A 17,997-nucleotide genomic window follows, 5' to 3' on the forward strand; every position below is an offset into this window, starting at 1 on the left:
GGTGTAAAACCCCTCGTTTCATCGTCTTCTTTTATTGTTTCCGCTCTGCTTCCGCATTTCTGTTTCTCTCGTTCTGATTTTCTTCCACTTCCGCTCCCCGAGGGAAAAGCACAGTCCGCCACCATGATCTATACCTAATCTGATCGCGGATCGACAATACATTCATTCACCATGTCCATCACATGCACCCTGCACATGGACGCAGAAACCTTGTCTGCTTCCCTGCAACCGAAGACAGCCAAACCCTCTGCTGCCGTCGCCGTGTCCGAGATCATACCATGCTCTCCCACGGACTGCTCCTCCCCCAAGATGATGAAAAGGCTTGATCCACCACCACACCTGGAATCAGCGCCAGCCTCAGCAAACCACTCGCGCTCAGGCTCCCGGAGCGCCGTCCGCTCTCGGCCAACCAGCCGGCGCAGCTCGCTGCATTCTGCACGGCGGACGGTCCCGAATGCCACCATCGTCCACGTTGCGAGTCCCTCGCGCACCTCGCCGCAGGACCGCCGCGAGTCGTTGCTTGCGCTGCATCGCGAGTCGGTCAGGCTGTTCCAGGAGCATGAAGCCCATCCGCGATCGTCGGAGGATGTAGTCAGACCGCCCTCGTCGTCGAGGAGGGTCTCGTCGAGTTACAGACACAAGCCTGAGCCGCGGACGTCGTCCGATGCGAGCTCAGGCTCGGCGCCGCCCTCACCTATTGCTTCGTCCTACTCCAGCCGTGCCACAGACCAGCAGTACCACTATCATCGCCGCTCTGGGAGCTCTGCCGCGCCTTCTCGTCCCTCGCGAGAGAGATCATATTCATATACCCTCCCGGGCCCGGCACAAGACCATGCACACGGACAAGAACAAATCCACAGCCCATCCGCCTCGTCAGTCCATGTCCCCGCCACAGTAATGGAATGGACATCGCCCACGACCCGCCGGCGCGAGTACGAGAAGATCGACCGTGCCAGCCGCGGCGTGCGCGGGCTGTGGCGCCGGGTTGCACCGCGCTGGTTCCGGCCCGATGATTCGCGTACTCCCTTCTTCGAGGAGGGGCGGTCGACTCGGAGCCGCGAGGGCAGCGTGCGCAGGTTTCGGATGGATCTGCCTGATGACCATGATTATGATCTGACTGGCTCGACGGCGAGGCATGAGGATGACGAGGACTGTGGGCTGGATGGGGAGGAGGGTGGTGGCTGCCATAATGGCAAACGGCATATTCAGACCGTGGATTATCCAGCTCGGAACCTTTCGTCCCATGCCAATGCGAATGAGGGTCGTCGACCGTGGACTCCTCTGCGCGCGAGGACTACGGTTTGAATTGGGCTGATGCTCTTTTTCCTTTCCGAATACGCTCTCATATCTTTTCTGCTTTGCTATACGCGGCACCGGTGCTGCGTAGAGCACCTTGCCCTAACTATTCTTTTGACGATACCATGATTTTTGACCAAAACGCCTGCATGATCATTGCCCCCATCCCATTCCTATTCCCATTGCTGTTCCCGTTGCATCCATCGCCTACATCCTTTGCAGATACCCTTTGCATCGCATCGCATTACATCAGATTGCATAACATCCGTTGACATCGCATCGCATCGCATTGCATCATATCATACCCCCAACGTGGACTGCCTGTTCCTCGTGTGGTGACTAATGAACTGTCTCTTTTTCTCTTCTTTTTCTGTTTCCTTTTCTCTCTTTTGTTGGTAACATTGCCGAATCCACACCAAGACCAACAGCAAGACCGAGACCAAGATTGAGATACCCTTCTGGTTACTACTGTATCATTCTTAATGGAGAGATACCAGCCTCTGATATACAGATGAGGTCGTTTATGCTTATGCTCGTGTTTATTTTTCTCCATATTGTAGTGTTCTCAGTGGATGAGATCTTAGACCGGGGTAGTATATATAGTACCGTATGGAAAGAACCGACAGCAAGAGCCTCCGATTTACTATCATAAGAAGGTATGGAAAAACATCATATATTCCAAACAAAAAGTAGCACAGTACACAACTCAAATCCAAACTTGAAACGCCATTTCCCATCCCTGGTGTACAAGGATCTATGCACGGGGTATATATCTCATAAAACCACTTCTGCTTCAACCCTCCGCTGTATGTGTATGTATGTGCATCACAGCAGATCAAAGTCATCCAGCTTCTCGCGATACCGCATGATGTTTCGTTTGATCTTGCTCGAATCCACCCAGGTGACAAAGTCCTCCATGTTGCGGGTGACCAGGAAGGCCGGGTCGGTGACGACTTCAGTCCCAACCCGGACGTGGCCTTGTTCGATGAATGTAGTTGCCTTTTGAATTATGTTAGTACTTTCGCGCACTCTTATATATACCCCATTTTTGTATCTTTATACCAAAGAGAGCAAGAGGAAGAGAAAGAAAACTCACAGCCTTAATAGTCTCAACCATCCCACTCCTCACCATCAGCACCGCCAATCTTCGTCGACAAAACGCAGAAACGGTAACCTCCCGCTCCACTCTCGAAAGGCCCGCCCCCTGCTCGCGGGATTGTTTCAGAATTCCCATCCGCCACAGCTTCTCCAGCAGTTCGGACTCGACCTTCTTGCGGGTGGCGTCGCCGTCGGGATCGAGCGCAGAGAGCTTGTGTGCGAGTTGGCGGAGAGAGCCGCAGAGCGCATTGTATTTCTTGTAGTCCATCGGGTCTTGCAGCATGTATCGCTGCCGAATTTGGTGCTCGCGATGCGCGCCGTCGGATTTGTAGGTGTGGAAGTCTACTTTCCGGAGGAGTCTGCCGTTCTGTTAGGATTTGAAGACCTGGTGCAGAGGGTTTGGGTTGAGGGGATGTATTGGGAGGAGTGGGAGGACTAGAGAGGAACGTCGAGGGAGTGAGGGGGAAACACATACTTCTGCTCATGGTGCTTAAGTTGACGAACCATCTTGGCGGTTCTTTCGTGTCACTGGGACTTGAGAGCAAGGTGGTTGTCTGTCTAGAAGTTTTGCGATAAAAAAATGAGGCGGTGATGTTCTGCCACTGCTATGCAGCACGTGACCATCGGCCCAACGTTCTTCCTGCGGCCACCTAATGTGCTCGATCCGAGCGTATTTACTTCGAGAAGTGTCAGGATTGTTCTTCATTACCACACGCAATTCCCTTCAAAGTCATCGGGCATACCCAGGTTGTCCAACAATAACTCCATGACTATCGCTTAATCCTCGATCGCGCACACTCGCTCCTGCAGCAAGCTCCGACACCAAGGCTTCCTGGAGGTCATATCTGGGCTGAAGCTTCTGCCCTCGCGATTAAATATTCTCCGAATTATATGAGTCGCGCCGGCAGCTCTTACACACAATGCAGTGGTACCGGTTTCTTTTCGCGGTAGCGGTGGTGTTGTTTTCGGTGGTTGTGCTCGCGGCGGAGGACTACTACAAGATCCTGGGACTGGACAAGTCTGCGTCGGAGAGGGATATCAAGCGGGCGTATCGAACGCTCAGCAAGAAATACCACCCTGATAAGAATCCGTGAGTTGCTCACCATTCACTCGATGATCACATCTTTATCCTGACCCGTATTTCTTTGCTTTGCTACAGCGGAGATGACTCGGCACGCGACAAGTTCGTCGAAATCGCAGATGCATACGACGTGCTCTCAACATCGTCACTACGGAAAGTCTACGACCAATACGGCCACGCGGGCGTCGAGCAGCAACGGAAAGGCGGTGCCGCGGGCGGGCAGCCGCATGATCCCTTTGATCTATTCTCGCGCTTTTTTGGAGGAGGTGGTCATTTTGGACATGCGCCGGGACAGCGCCGTGGGCCGGATATGGAGATGCGGGCGACACTGCCTCTCCGTGATTTCTACACGGGGAATGAGATTCGATTCGTAATCGAGAAACAGCAGATCTGTGATACGTGCGAGGGCACTGGGTCCAAAGACCACCAGGTGGAGACCTGTGATCTGTGCAGCGGACGCGGGGTGGTGATTAAGAAGCACATGCTCGCGCCGGGTATGTTCCAGCAGGTACAAATGCAATGCGACAGGTGCGGTGGACAAGGCAAAAAGATCAAGAACCCCTGTTCCGTATGCCATGGCAACCGAGTGGTGAGAAACCAGGTGGAGATGGCCGCGGACATCGAGCCCGGAATGGACATGGGCCAGCGACTGGTATTTGAGAACGAGGCGGACGAGAGCCCGGACTGGGTTGCCGGCGACCTGATTCTGGTTCTGGACGAGAAGGAGCCAGAGCTGGGATCGTCGGACGAAGAACGCACGGACGGCACGTTCTTCCGCCGCAAGGGCAAGGATCTGTTCTGGAAGGAGACGCTGTCGCTGAGGGAGGCGTGGATGGGCGAGTGGTCCCGCAATTTGACCCATCTAGATGGCCATGTGGTTCGCCTTGGACGCAAGCGCGGTGAGGTTGTGCAGCCGTTATCTGTGGAGACGGTTGATGGCGAGGGAATGCCGCATTATTCGGAAGGCCATTTGCAAGACCTGGAGGCAGAAGACGATTCCCCGGGCAAGCTCTATGTGGAGTACACGGTTGTGCTGCCGGATGAGATGGAGAGCGGCATGGAGAAAGAATTCTTTGCTCTGTGGGAGAAATGGCGCAAGAAGATTGGTGTCGATCTGGCCAAGGATAGCGGCCGGCCGACGCCTCCGCCGGCGGAGGAGGGCAAGGATGAGCTGTGAAGAGGTATTGAATTCATCATTGTACATTGTAACCGCTGCCTTGGTTTTTTTTTTTTTTTTTTTCCTGTCTCTCCTTCTCACGGCCTGTTTTCGAATTTGGCTGGGCTAGATTAGATTTTGGTCTTTTTGCTTCTCGCTTTGGGGGGCCTGTCAGAATATGAGCATATATACAATAGAACTGATGTCTGGTTCTGCTACACTACACATCTGGAGTCGAAGTATCATTTTTTCTTCCATTGATATCATCAAGATGATTTTTCTCTTCCAGTCGGTGCTTGTATATATCCACGTGCCCCAGCATAGAAGACATCATAACTGCACACTGAACACGAGCCCATGAAGATAATTCGCCGACTGACCAATAACTGCAAGAAAGAGTTTCACTTCGCTTCGAAGCACCGCTGACATCCTAGGGCAAAATTTGGAATGTTTTAACTTCAACGGCGGTTAGACCGTTAGGCCCACAAAGTTTGTTGGCCACCTGGCAATTGCCATCACAAAACGGCTTGAACTTAAAAAGAATATTAGTGGCTGTTGAATTAGAAATAAAATAAACCCTGTTATCAACGCTTTGATGTTCTCGGTAAATAATCCCGATTATACCTAGTCTGCAGCGGGAAGGGACCCGGTGAGAACCTGGTCAAGAACAATGCCATTGATGAGCCAGGAACAAACTCTGAATGGCTAGAGGTCCCTTTGACGTCCTCTTTGTAACATATCATAGATAGACTGTTTAACATAATATTCCGCATCTCTTTCTCACAGAACAAGACTGCTACGTAGGCCAGTTCGTGCTCCCCGAAACCCCGCCCTGGCACGAGCCAAGAGAATCCACAGTTTTTCGCTAGCGGTCACGCATTAGGGCAAGATGCAAGCGAAATGCGAACTCACTTCGATCCCCACACCTCTGGGCCACCGTTCGCCCGGTGCCCTTAGCTCATAGCGGATGATACGGCAATTCCAAATTGAACAATACACTGCCGATACTCCACTGTGAGCAGGGAGACTAGAGCCTGCGCAATGACGCCTGAATCCACCCGACGATCTGCAGTTCTCATGAACGGCACGAGGGTTCTCCCACGAGTGTGCTGCCCACGAGGATGCACAGGGAAGGATTCTCTGCATCGTGAGCTCAGACCCCATCTTGTCCGCCACATGTTCGTATGCACAAGAATATTCCCCATTTCTCGAACTGCAAAGGTAAAACTAAGAAAAGAGTTCTTGGAGCCGGAACTGGCCAATGCACGATGTCCACGTTATTTGATGACCCCCCCATGGTGCAGGAAGGCAAGGAGCCTTGACCTCTTGAGGCGATTACGCACCCGTTGCCTGAACGGTGAGACCCGATCTGGTGGTCCAGTCTAGATCCCAGCGGAGAGGCACCGAGGGGAACGCTCATGACAAAAGAACGAAGTACAACCTGACAGTTTCCACATTGGTGAGCTTGCATGGGTGGCAAGGTCGGTCCAACGGCCGCCAGGTGCCTTCCATGACAGCTGTGGGTCCTACATGAATCATGTTTCCCCGAACGGGCCATTCGGATGTCAACAGACGGTGTAGACAGGATAATATGCTGGTCTGATAGAAAACAGAATAGCGTAGTAGCAATCGCCAATTGCTCCTGTTCGCAGTTAGGACGCGAAGGATCACCTCGGGGTTCTCATAATTCACGTCGGGGATCATCGGGGCCGATCTTCTGCAGGGTAATCGAAATCCCATTGCCGGGACGATTTCCGTGCGACCCTGGATGAAAAAAGGCAACTTCGGGCCCAGCAGTTGCAGAACTGCGACCAGGGTCCAGAAGGGCCGCCGCTGGCGCTGACAGCGATCGACATAGACTAAAGCACATGTGCAGGATGCCGACGCATCTTGTCATGGCATCCGGCAGGGTGGTCTCGGGAGATTGTGGCTTTTGTTTTGTTATTTTGTTTCCAACGGGGTGGGTCAATGGAGTGCCCCCGTTTGCATGGAATTCTTTTGGGAAAAAAAAGTAAGACTGTACTTAGTACTATTGTGCGACTGAGGGTTTGTCTGTGCGATGGAGAACGGATCCACCGGTTTCTCTTGTTGACCGAACAAAATTACAACAACGAAAATTGGAGAAATGGAAAGCTTTGACCGCTAGAGAGTCCACGTCAACCAGTCCATTGTGTCTAGACGCGGGAACCTACTGACGGCCAGATGAAGATCAATTCAAATGAGAGAGAAAAAAATAAAAGAAGGAAATAAGCCAGGACCCCGTGGGCCCAGACGCAACTATCAACCTCGGGAGTTCCACGCCGCCGGATAGCCCTGTTTTAGCGCGTTCCCAACTCCCCTCTTGGCACCTAAGCTTCAAATCTTGCTCGACTCCCGATTAGAAATATGGACCATTCGCATGTTTCTGTCGTGGGTCCGTTACTTGCTGGTTCTTGAGCCGTTGCGCAAATTTCTCTTCTGGTGAGCGTGAGACATGCGACACGAAGGGAAGAGACAAAAAAAGCCAAGAAGAAGATGCGTCCCTTATCGTTGGACAATGGCGTCACTGGCAATGGAGACATGACCGCTGATACCCTGGAGCCTATTGCTATCGTGGGTCTTGCCACGCGGCTTCCCCAGGATGCGACGACGACGGAGAATCTGTGGGAGCTGCTGTTGCAAGCACGGACTACATGGACCCCTATTCCGCGCGAACGTTTCAGCGCGGATGCGTTCTATCACCCTGATCCAGAGCATGGAGGGACTGTGAGTATTTCCAGGAAATCGTTCGGGATATTGTTGACCATTGGTTATCCAGTTCCATGTTCAAGGAGGGCATTTTCTTACCGAAGACCCGGCGTATTTCGACGCGTCCTTCTTCAACATCGCCAAGAATGAACTCTTGACTCTTGATCCACAGCAGCGGCTGGTATTGGAGAATGTCTACCATGCTTTGGAGAACGCCGGTATTCCATTAACCAATGCTGTTGGCTCGAACACATCCGTGTTCGTAAGCGGATTCAATCATGACCACCTCGGAATCCTCAACTCTGACCCCGAGACGAACTTGAAATACAAACCAACGGGGGTCACTAATGCCATCCTTTCAAACCGGGTTAGCTGGTTCTTTGACTTCAAGGGGCCTAGTATGACCATCGACACTGCCTGTTCCAGCAGTTTAGTAGCCCTTCACCTTGCTGTGCAGAGTTTACGGGCTCGAGAGACTCACATGGTAAGCTTCGGCACGTTTTTTACATGTGAAGAAAAAATGTTGCTAACAGTTCCATGCCAGGCTATTGTCAGCGGAGTGAGCATCTTGGAGAACCCTGTAGAAACTATTGGTATGAGCCACCATGGTTTGCTCGGATCCAATGGTCGATCATTTAGTTTCGATTCCCGCGCCGAGGGCTACGCCCGAGGAGAGGGTGTGGGCACCATTGTGATGAAGCCCTTGCAGAGTGCCTTAAGAGACGGAGACACCATTCGATCTGTGATTCGCGGCACCGGTGTCAACCAGGACGGTCGAACCTCTGGTATCACGGTTCCCAGTCCTGATGCACAGGAGAGACTAATCCGAGAGGTATATTGGAAAGCCGGGTTGGATATTGAACGCACACGGTTTGTAGAAGCTCATGGCACAGGCACCAGTACTGGTGACCCTATCGAAGCCGGAGCTTTGGCACGAGCATTTAAATGCCGACGTGATACTCCGCTGTATGTCGGAGCCATCAAATCCACAATTGGACATTTGGAAGGCGGATCGGGGGTCGCCAGCATCATCAAGTCTATCCTCATATTGGAATCTGGTATTATTCCTCCAAACTTCGACATCCAGGAAATAAATCCCAACATCCCTTCGACAGAGTGGGATATTACTTTCCCGACAGAAAGTATACCTTGGCCATCATCAGGCTTACGAAGGATATCGGTTAATTCATTCGGAATTGGAGGTACTAATGCACACTGTGTTCTCGATGATGCCTATCACTATCTCCACGACCGACAGATCCGCGCAATGCATTGCACCAACCCTCAAGTCCCAACAAAAGATAACATCAAAGGCCAGCTGCTGGCCATATCCGGCCTGGAGAACAAACGGCAAGCCATTTCCGATCCTGCTGACGAGAGTGACCACTCTGGAAATGGTTTCGTGTTTGTCGACACTCCTATAAGCGACGGATTCTGCGCCTCTCCGGTGATTCGCTCCATGGGAACATACACAAATCTCGCTGAGGTGCCGCGGGTCTTCCTCGTCACGGCATTTGACGAAACGGGCGTGAAGAGGACTGCAACCGAGTATGCTCACTATCTCAGTGGCAAGACAGCGCAACCTGGAATCCATGGCGATCTTCTTGACGATTTGTCCTTCACCATGTCGAAGAAGCGCACTCTATTTTCTTGGAGGAGCTTCGTCATGGCCTCCACGGTCAAGGAACTTGCATGGAATCTTTCTGAATCCAACTTCACCAAGCCTGTCCGAACTGCCAAGACACCGGAGATCAGCTTTGTCTTCACTGGTCAGGGCGCTCAATACCAGGCCATGGGGAGAGAGCTCATGGTATATCCGGTTTTTCAGGAGTCTTTAGAGGAAGCCTCAGAATATATTCGTCGACTTGGTAGTCCTTGGATACTGATTGGTGAATTGGCCTCTTTTCAATGTGTGCTTTCCATTTACTAACACATGTATAGATGAGCTCCTGACCGAAGGAAAATCTTCGCGAGTTAATCTCCCCGAGGTCGCCCAGCCCCTGTGCACGGCTTTGCAAATTGCCCTTGTCGACCTCTTGGCCAGCTGGGGAATCTATCCCACACGTGTAACTGGGCACTCATCTGGTGAGATCGCCGCTACATATTGCGCCGGCAAAATGTCACGAGAAGCAGCGTGGAAAGTCGCGTACTATCGCGGATACGTTTCGTCAAAACAACTAGCAGCCAAGGGAGCGATGATGGCCGTAGGTCTAAGCGCATCGCAACTCCAACAATATCTGGACTCTGTTCACAGTGATTGTATGGGAGAGCTCATCATCGCCTGTTACAATAGCCCCAAGAACAACACCGTCTCTGGGGATGAGGCCATGGTGGATAATCTGAAAAAGCTATTGGATGCAGATGGAGTCTTCGCCCGGAAACTTAATGTTACGAACGCTTATCATTCTTCCCATATGGAGGTCATTGCAGACGAATACTTGCGTCTGATGGGCACACTCCCGCACGGGAAACGACTAGCAGTGCCACATGTTGTACGCATGTTTTCAACTGTTTCTGGACAAGAGATCCGCGATGAACATCTGTCTGCCCAGTACTGGGTTGACAATATGGTTTCTCCCGTCCAGTTCACTAGTGGGTTGACTGCACTGTGCTCTAAATACAAGTCCGCTGGTGATGACGGCGTCGATGTTTTCCATCATATCGTGGAGATAGGCCCGCATACGACATTACAAAGCGCCATCAAAGAGACGATTGCAACCAACAGCCAACAGCCTCAGTTCAAGTACCTACCTGTTCTCAAGCGCAATGACCACAGTTTGAATGTTCTGCTTAGTACACTTGGCTTCTTGGTTGCCAGTGGATATCCGCTCGACTTGCACGCTATCAACCTGTCTTCGAGACCCGCAGGCAACAGGCGGGCTAGACTTTTAGTGGATCTGCCACCGTACAGCTTCAAGCATACAGAGAAGGTCCTATATGAAAGTCGCCTAAGCAAAAATGTTCGGTTTCGGAAATTCCCCCGTCATGATTTGTTTGGTGCTCCCGTGGCAGATTGGAATGTCCATGCCCCCAGATGGAGGCATTTTGTCCGGTTAAACGAGAATCCTTGGCTCAAGGACCATATGGTATGTTGATTCAGCCAAATTTCGTCGTCTATCTACTCACGGTATATAGGTTACTGGCAGCTATGTCTACCCCGGAGTTGGCTATCTCATAATGGCGATTGAAGCGTCGAGACAACTGGCCAGTGAGAAAAAAGTCACTGGATTTCAGCTTCGATGTGTTTTTATGAGAAGAGCCTTGATTATTCCCGACACCAAGGATGGCATCGAGGTCTCTGTATCCATGACACCTACAGAAGGGCCATCAGAATTAAAAACATGGCATCGCTTCCAAATCAGCTCCTACAATGCTTCGAGTGACGAGTGGACAGAACATTGCACTGGCAATATCAAAGTTGATTTCCAGTTGTCCCCTGATCCGGTTGATAATGGCCGCGAAGAAAAAGAGGAACGCATTGCCTGGAAAACTGATCTCAAGAGAGCGCAAGGGACATGTTCACGAGCCATGAACTTTCAAACAATATACAGCAACCTTCAAAAGTCTGGACTCGCCTTTGGTCCACTGTTCCAGAATCTCGGAGACGTTCAATCCAGTGGACAGAAGCAAGGCGCAGCCATTGGTTCAGTCACCGTCCCGGATATTGCGCAGTCGATGCCAAAGCACTACACGCACCCTCACCTCATCCACCCGGCCACAATGGATAGCATGATCCATATGATCATTGCGGCGGTGCTTGATTTCTCGGGAAAGCCGAATCTTGAAAAGATTAGGCTCCCTACTTTCATTCGTGATGTTTGGGTATCAGCAGAACTTACTTCTGCGCCGTCTCACAAGTACACGGGTCATGCATCAGTGTCCGTAGCAGCTTGTGACAAATTCGAAGGTCAACTTCGGATTCTGGATGAGAATTCACACGCGCCTTGCATCCGCATGGACGGAATCGAGCTCACACCCCTGGAACAGGGACTTGTGGAAAATAACAAACGTCGGTTGTGCAGCTCCATCAAATGGAGCTCGGATCTACATTTCCTCAATTCACAGACTGCTTGCAGGTTGACAGTCCCCAATGATATTGACAGTGAGAAGGCCCGAGATGCTATCAAAATCCTCCAGCTGGCTACGATGCTATATGTGATCGACGCCCTGGACGAGCTCGGGGAGCTCGACATGATGAAACTCGATTTGCATCTGCGCAGATTCTACGAGTGGATGCTCCATATGCGTGACCTGCTTGTCTCCAACGCGATCATTCATCTCCCATACAGTGAGTTCCAGGAGGCGGCCAGCAATAAAGCTCTCAAGCAAGCCGTTTGGGATAAAGTCGAAGTTGGAAGTGCGGAGGGTGCCATCACTTCCCGAATGGGATACAATATCGTTCGGATGATGCGGCAAGAAGTTGAACCCCTTGATCTCATGTTTGGAAAAGACTCCCTGATGGAGGAGGTTTACAAAGATAGTCTTCATCTGTATAACCTGCCGAAGCATCTACATTCTTATCTCTCCTTGCTCCGCCATCAACATTCTGCACTGAATGTACTTGAGGTTGGAGGTGGAACAGGCAGTTTTACGGCAGAGATTCTCAACGTGCTGTCCCCAGATCCCAAGAACAATACCGTAAACATTGCCAGCTATGGATTCACAGACATTTCCGCTGGGTTCTTCGAGAAAGCCAAGCAACGGTTTCAGCCGTGGGGAGATACCGTGTCATATCAAACCCTCAACATCGAAAGAAACCCGGTTGACCAGGGATTCAAACCGGGCACCTACGACTTGATCTTCGCGGGCAATGTCATCCACGCCACAGCCAGCCTGCACACGGCGCTGCGCAACTTGCGATTGCTGCTTCGCCCCGGCGGCAGACTGATCATGCAAGAGGGGACGCGGCAAGATTTCCTTTGGTATCCACTCATCTTCGGCCAGTTGCCTGGCTGGTGGCTGGCTAATGAGCCTATCCGGCAATGGTGTCCTTATATTCCTGGGTCGGAGTGGAACACGATCCTAAAGGAGTCTGGCTTCTCAGGTGTCGACATTGAATATCCTAGCTCGAATGAGGAAGACGTGTCGTGGCAGAGTATTCTGGTTGCTTCGGCTGTTGCCCCGATCAAGGGAAAGTTGCCGCAGAACGTCTTCATTCTTACTTCTGATGCATCAAGGACTACAAAAGTTGTCACGGTCCTCCAAGAGCGTTTGACAATGGAGTGTCCCAATGTGCAGGTTGTGGGACTTTCGGATCTCAACGAAGCCAACTTTCTGAACGCTCTCTGCATATCTTTGATCGACCTGGAACAGCCTCTTCTCGCGGAAATTGAGGAGAAAGAGTTTATATCATTGAGAAAAATGTTGACTGAGTGCCACGGTTTGCTATGGGTTACCCCAGAGGCGCGCAGCGCGCCTTTCTCCAGCATGAGCTTAGGTCTCCTTCGGACCGTTCGCTGGGAACGAGATACGGATGGTTGGAACTGTGTGACTCTGACTGTCAGTGACTCCGAGAATATGTCTCCACAAGATCTTGTCGTCAACATGCACAAAATTTTGGAGCGGCAATTCGTGGAGCAGCCTGAAAATGAGCGCCATGCAGAGTACCTCCTGCAGAACGATATCATCCACGTCGGTCGTCTGTGCGAACAGGATGAGGCAGACGATTTTTTGGCTACGCAGTCATCAAATGCTACCCCTCAGGTTCAGAGGCTTGTGGACGTTGATCGCCCCGTTGAGTTGAATACTTCTTCTGCAACAGATCAACTTCACTGGGTGACTGATTCTCGACATGTTACGCCACTGAATGACACAGAAGTTGAAATCAATGTTCATGCTGTTGGGCTTCCGTCAGATTCTGAAGGTTGCAGTCTTTTAAACGAGGCTGCCGGAACCATAACGAAAGCAGGGCCGGCAGTCGATGGCCTGGCTCTGGGAGATCGTGTTATTTACATGACAGTGAATGATCGAGCGGGCTGTATCCACACGGTGGACCGAGTCTCCCAGAATCTAGTCGTCAAAATCCCCGAGACAGTTCCCATCGATGTTGTCGCTAGTTTGCCTTCCACACACACTACAGCAATGTACGGACTCGGTGAGGTAGCGAGGCTATGCCTAGAGGATGCAATCCTCATCCACAGTGGCGCCTCTCCCGTCGGCCAAGCAGCCATTCAGTATGCCAAGCTCGTCGGAGCAGATATATACACCACTGTGTCGACAGCAGAAGACCGCGCGCTCCTGGTCTCGGAGTACGGCATAGCCGAGGACCACATCTTCTCAAACAGGGACCTCAGCTTCGCAAAGGGAGTCATGAGGTGCTCGCAAGGTGCGGGAGTCGATGTTATTTTCAATACTCTCTCCGGTGAAGCTCTTCGAGAGTCGTTGGCATGCATTGCTCCCTTTGGGCGCTTTGTCGAAGCTTCCAATAAAGATCTTCAGTCCAATGCAACGATTGAGCTTGCGTCTCTCCTTCGCAATGTGACTCTGACCACCATCGACATGGCCCTTCTCGTGCAGCATCGACCAAAACTTCTCTCTCGTTTGCTGCAGGAGACAGTGAAGCTATATGCCGAAGGAAAAATCCGCCAGATTAGAGGTGTGAAGGTCCTGAACTTTACCCAGATCGAGGAAGGACTGCAGGCTGCTCCGAACGAAAAGGTCGTTTTTGCTCCTAGTCCTTCTGATCTCATCCCAGTCGTGCCTGAACCGATGACACCCTACCAATTCGAATCAAACGCCTCTTATATTCTAGCCGGCGGCTTGGGTGGTCTAGGACGAAGTCTGGCACGATGGATGGTTTCGCGTGGCGCTAAGAACTTGATCTTGCTGTCTCGCAGTGGTCGTGTCACGAAGGCTGTGCAGGAAATGGTTGCAGATCTGAGGAATAGCGGGTGCAATTCTCACATATTCAGATGCGATGTCGCAGATGCAGGGCGGCTGAGGAACGTTTTCACGGAATGCTCGAAGACTTTGCCGCCTATCAGGGGATGTATCCAGTGCGCGATGGTGCTGCGGGTATGTTTTGTTGCCATTCCCACCAAATAAAAAAGGAAAGAAAGGAAACTAACAGGCGCAACAGGACGGCGCATTTGCTCGAATGTCCTTTGAAGACTGGCAAGCCGCCATAGCCCCTAAGGTCCAAGGCTCATGGAACCTGCACGAGACATTGCCCTCTGATATGGACTTCTTCGTTATGCTATCTTCTGTGGCCGGCATCTTCGGCAACAGGGGGCAATCCAATTACGCCGCCGGCAACACTTTCCAAGATGCACTGGCCGCCTACCGCACCGCAAAAGGCATGCAAGCATCAAGCATCAATCTGGGCAGTGTCTCGAATGCGGGCTGGGTAGCCGAGAATCGAGGCTCGATGCGCACGAACTCGGCACCGCTATTCGAGCTCCTGCGCGAAGACGAAGTCCACGCAGCCATAGAATATCTGATTGACTCGCGGCACAAGACACATACCACCCAGAACGATCTCCCGGAGTCGCAGCTTGTCCTGGGTCTTCCGAGCGCAGAACTATGTTCTCAGAACGGCATCCCCTCGCCTACATTCTTGGAGTATTCTTTTTTTACGCATTTCAGGGCTACGGCAGTTGCGAAACATAGCGAGACGCGTGAACAGAAGACTGTTAGCACTGCTGCGCTTTTGGCAGCAACAGTCAACTTCGAGGATGCGGTGATCGTGGTCTCGGACGGCATTGTCGAGAGACTCTCGTCATTACTGGCCATTCCAGCGTCTGAGTTCGATGTACAGCGATTCGGCTTTGAGGGCATTGACTCGTTAGTAGCGATGGAGTTTCGCTCATGGATTGTTAAAGAGTTGAAGGCGGAGGTGTCGTTATTGGATATTATGGGGGCACGGAATATCAGGGCGCTGAGTGAGAAGGTTGTGGGCAGTCGGTTTGGGGAGAGGAATGACGGCGACGGTGGTGGAAGTGGATGATGAATGAGGGGCCGTGACACGATGATATGATGCCGATTATGATCACGATGGTATGACTATGATGTTCACCATTTTTCTTTGTCTTGTCTAGTTATTTGAAGCGATGTTTATTCCTCTGCATTGCTGGCTGCGCTCTTTGTGTAGTTCTGAATATATATATATATATTTTTTTTTGAAAGCTTGTTAATATTGTTTCATATTTTGATCCCATAGTCATTACAATCCGCGTGTGCGTAGTGACTTTTAGCCTATTTGAATACATCGTAAAAATCATAAGAAACATCCGAGAATGCTGCAGGTCCCTACAAATTCGTTCCAGCAACATCAAAGATGTCATTCCTCCACGTCCGTCCCAGACCATGACTCTCATCCCCATCCTCGATAGCTTCTTGAGCCCGAGTGGCCTCCTCATGCCACGTCTTAACAATACTTCCAGGGGCATAAACACCCTTGAATACGCCAGTTTTCGGCGCATCAATCCCCACTCTGGCTTCCACATCCGGATTAGGCGCCGGCTTCAGTCGTGCTAGCACAGCTCTGATGAAAGTAGTTAGATCCTGCGGGTTTGCAATGCGGGCAGCGCGAAGACGCTCGCGAGCAAAAACCAGTTCTCGATTCAGTGCAAAGGCCGCAGCCACGATCTCCTCGGCGATCTTCTTCTCCAGAACGCGACGGACGAGGTGTTTCACGAATGGCTTGACTAGCCACAGGAGGAACCTCCACTTGCTACGCTGGACTGTGTAGTCAAGCTTGTGGATGCGGACCCGCACTCCGCGCAATGTGAAGATCTGCTCCAAGTTGCCACGGCCAACTTCTACGTCGAGGGAGATGTCGACACCGCGACGATCGAGGTAGAAGCTGGCAATACCTTCGTCTTTGAGGTGGAAGATTAAACCTGCGTGCGTGCGGAGCCAGTACCCGAAATCCTGAGCGCTGATGTTCAGACCTTGAACTGTTGCTGTGAATGCGGTTTTGATGCCTGTCTCTGTGCGCTTCGAATGTTTCTTGACAATTTCGATGTCGTTGCGAGTGCCGATGTGCATGCGGTAGGGAAGGAATGAAGAGTAGTTGACCGTGTGGCCCGGCTCCAGGATTATGTTCTCAACAAGTAGATCCAGCTCCGGCGCGGAAACCTCCAATCGCGGGATGGGGATATATTGGATGCTTCGCAAGAAAAGCGGGAAGAAAACATTGGCCAAGTCTGCTGGAAGGTCGGTTGTCTTGTCATTATAGACATCCCACGCATCTTTATAAAGCTTATTGGTTGCGTCAATGACCTTGGACACAGCTGAATCATCAGGAACCATACGCAAAGTCCGTTTGGTTTGCGCCAGCAACTCGTCTACATCTTTGCGTAGGTTCGTCTCCGAGCCCACCTTTTCAGACCGCTCTTTCAGCTCGTCGAGTTTCTGCGGCACATCGTCAAAAAATGCCGGGTCGGTAAGCATGTCTCGCAATGAGGCACCCGCTTCTTCCATCAGTTTTTCAAATTCAGGGTCCTTGTTGGCATGGCGCAGGACATTGTGGAACTTTTCTCGCAGTCGGTCCCATTCCTCTGCGCTTCCGAACAGCCTGAGAAGCTCCCAGAATTGATCCACGGCTTGCTTCAAGTCGGCATTGATATCGATGTCTTCCTGTGCAGCGCTCGCTGTCTCTTCAGCAGCAGTTGAATAGAGCTTGGCATAGCGCTGGACCAATTTTGAGATGGTTGAAACAGAGTCGGAGTAGTCGGATCTCTCGCGCAGTTTCAGGACTGCCTGTTTCAACCGGTAGAGCAATGTATCCCTCTCTTGGCCAGATAGATGCTCCTTTGCGCTCTCCGCTGCCTGGCGGCCGGTGCGAGAGACTCCTTCGCCGGCTACCTCCGCTATATGAGCAGCCTCCTCCTTGATCTCTTCCTTCGACACCGCACGATCCTGATCGGCCCCGGCACCTTGAACGGCTGCTTGTTCCTGCTCTGAAGGTTGAAGTTGTTCGGCGACTTGCTTGGATGATTCGGACAGGGACGTGGCAGTGTCAGCGAAGATCTGGCGGCCAACTGTGGCAATATCATCGACGAAAAGACGGAAATCGGAGTTGGTCAGCAGCAAAGATCCCACCGTGCGAAAGCTATCGTACGCTAGTAGTTGGACGCGTTAGTCTGTACTCGGGATGCCGAAGGGAGTAACTGTTAGGACCCACCAGCTTTGGTATCCGCGCGTGCCTTGATCTTGCCCGCCTGCTCGGACACGCGGGAGCTATCCAGCGAGGCTCTAGACCGGGAAAGATGCCATAGAAACTCCTGCAGCTGATCCTGACTGTTCTTGTCCCGCACAAACTCGATGAAGACCTGAATCCACAGGCGGCAGTCGCGCACCAGCTGTCGCCCCACACTGCCGATGTCCTGGTTACGGACACTGAGTACGTCGGATGCTAGCAGGGTGCGCAGATTGGCGATGGTCTGTTCGGTGGATGGCATGTACCCCTCGGACAGGGCGCGGATCATCTGGTAGGAGTGCAGCTTCTGGTGGAGCTGGCGCTGGCGGGAGGTGTCATCCTCATAGCGAGGGAGGAGAGGCTCTGTTTCGTCCGGCATGACGATGGACGTGGTGGTGGTGAAGCTCTCCTGGATGGGGTATGTTTATGGGGTGATGGGAGAAACAGGGAGACGCGTCCAGCTTGGTTGGGGTCATGATGACGTGGTGCAACTATATT

The 17,997-nt window shown here is 51.8% G+C and overlaps 5 protein-coding genes across 5 annotated transcripts; 3 read left to right on the forward strand and 2 right to left on the reverse strand.

The window, feature by feature from the left end:
* Positions 1–171: 171 nt before the first annotated feature.
* On the forward strand, positions 172–1,305 carry PFLUO_LOCUS9099 (uncharacterized protein; the record flags this gene model as incomplete). The annotated part of the gene is made up of 1 exon (XM_073786892.1): positions 172–1,305. One exon carries the CDS (start codon positions 172–174, stop codon positions 1,303–1,305), a length of 1,134 nt encoding a protein of 377 aa, XP_073643101.1.
* An 816-nt stretch (positions 1,306–2,121) lies between these two features.
* On the reverse strand, positions 2,122–2,901 carry PFLUO_LOCUS9100 (U3 small nucleolar ribonucleoprotein imp3; the record flags this gene model as incomplete). The annotated part of the gene is made up of 3 exons (XM_073786893.1): positions 2,122–2,295; positions 2,393–2,753; positions 2,870–2,901. The coding sequence occupies 3 exons, from the start codon at positions 2,899–2,901 to the stop codon at positions 2,122–2,124; spliced, it is 567 nt and encodes a 188-aa protein (XP_073643102.1).
* A 413-nt stretch (positions 2,902–3,314) lies between these two features.
* On the forward strand, positions 3,315–4,652 carry PFLUO_LOCUS9101 (DnaJ- protein scj1; the record flags this gene model as incomplete). The annotated part of the gene is made up of 2 exons (XM_073786894.1): positions 3,315–3,484; positions 3,554–4,652. 2 exons carry the CDS (start codon positions 3,315–3,317, stop codon positions 4,650–4,652), a joined length of 1,269 nt encoding a protein of 422 aa, XP_073643103.1.
* A 2,538-nt stretch (positions 4,653–7,190) lies between these two features.
* On the forward strand, positions 7,191–15,303 carry PFLUO_LOCUS9102 (Type I Iterative PKS; the record flags this gene model as incomplete). The annotated part of the gene is made up of 6 exons (XM_073786895.1): positions 7,191–7,376; positions 7,429–7,842; positions 7,903–9,247; positions 9,300–10,444; positions 10,494–14,372; positions 14,437–15,303. The coding sequence occupies 6 exons, from the start codon at positions 7,191–7,193 to the stop codon at positions 15,301–15,303; spliced, it is 7,836 nt and encodes a 2,611-aa protein (XP_073643104.1).
* Positions 15,304–15,605: 302 nt separating this feature from the next.
* Positions 15,606–17,878, reverse strand: PFLUO_LOCUS9103 (uncharacterized protein; the record flags this gene model as incomplete). The annotated part of the gene is made up of 2 exons (XM_073786896.1): positions 15,606–17,422; positions 17,485–17,878. The coding sequence occupies 2 exons, from the start codon at positions 17,876–17,878 to the stop codon at positions 15,606–15,608; spliced, it is 2,211 nt and encodes a 736-aa protein (XP_073643105.1).
* Between the last annotated feature and the right edge of the window lie 119 nt (positions 17,879–17,997).

The sequence above is a fragment of the Penicillium psychrofluorescens genome (genome assembly GCF_964197705.1).
Source record: "Penicillium psychrofluorescens genome assembly, chromosome: 6".
Classification (NCBI taxonomy): Eukaryota; Fungi; Ascomycota; class Eurotiomycetes; order Eurotiales; family Aspergillaceae; genus Penicillium; species Penicillium psychrofluorescens.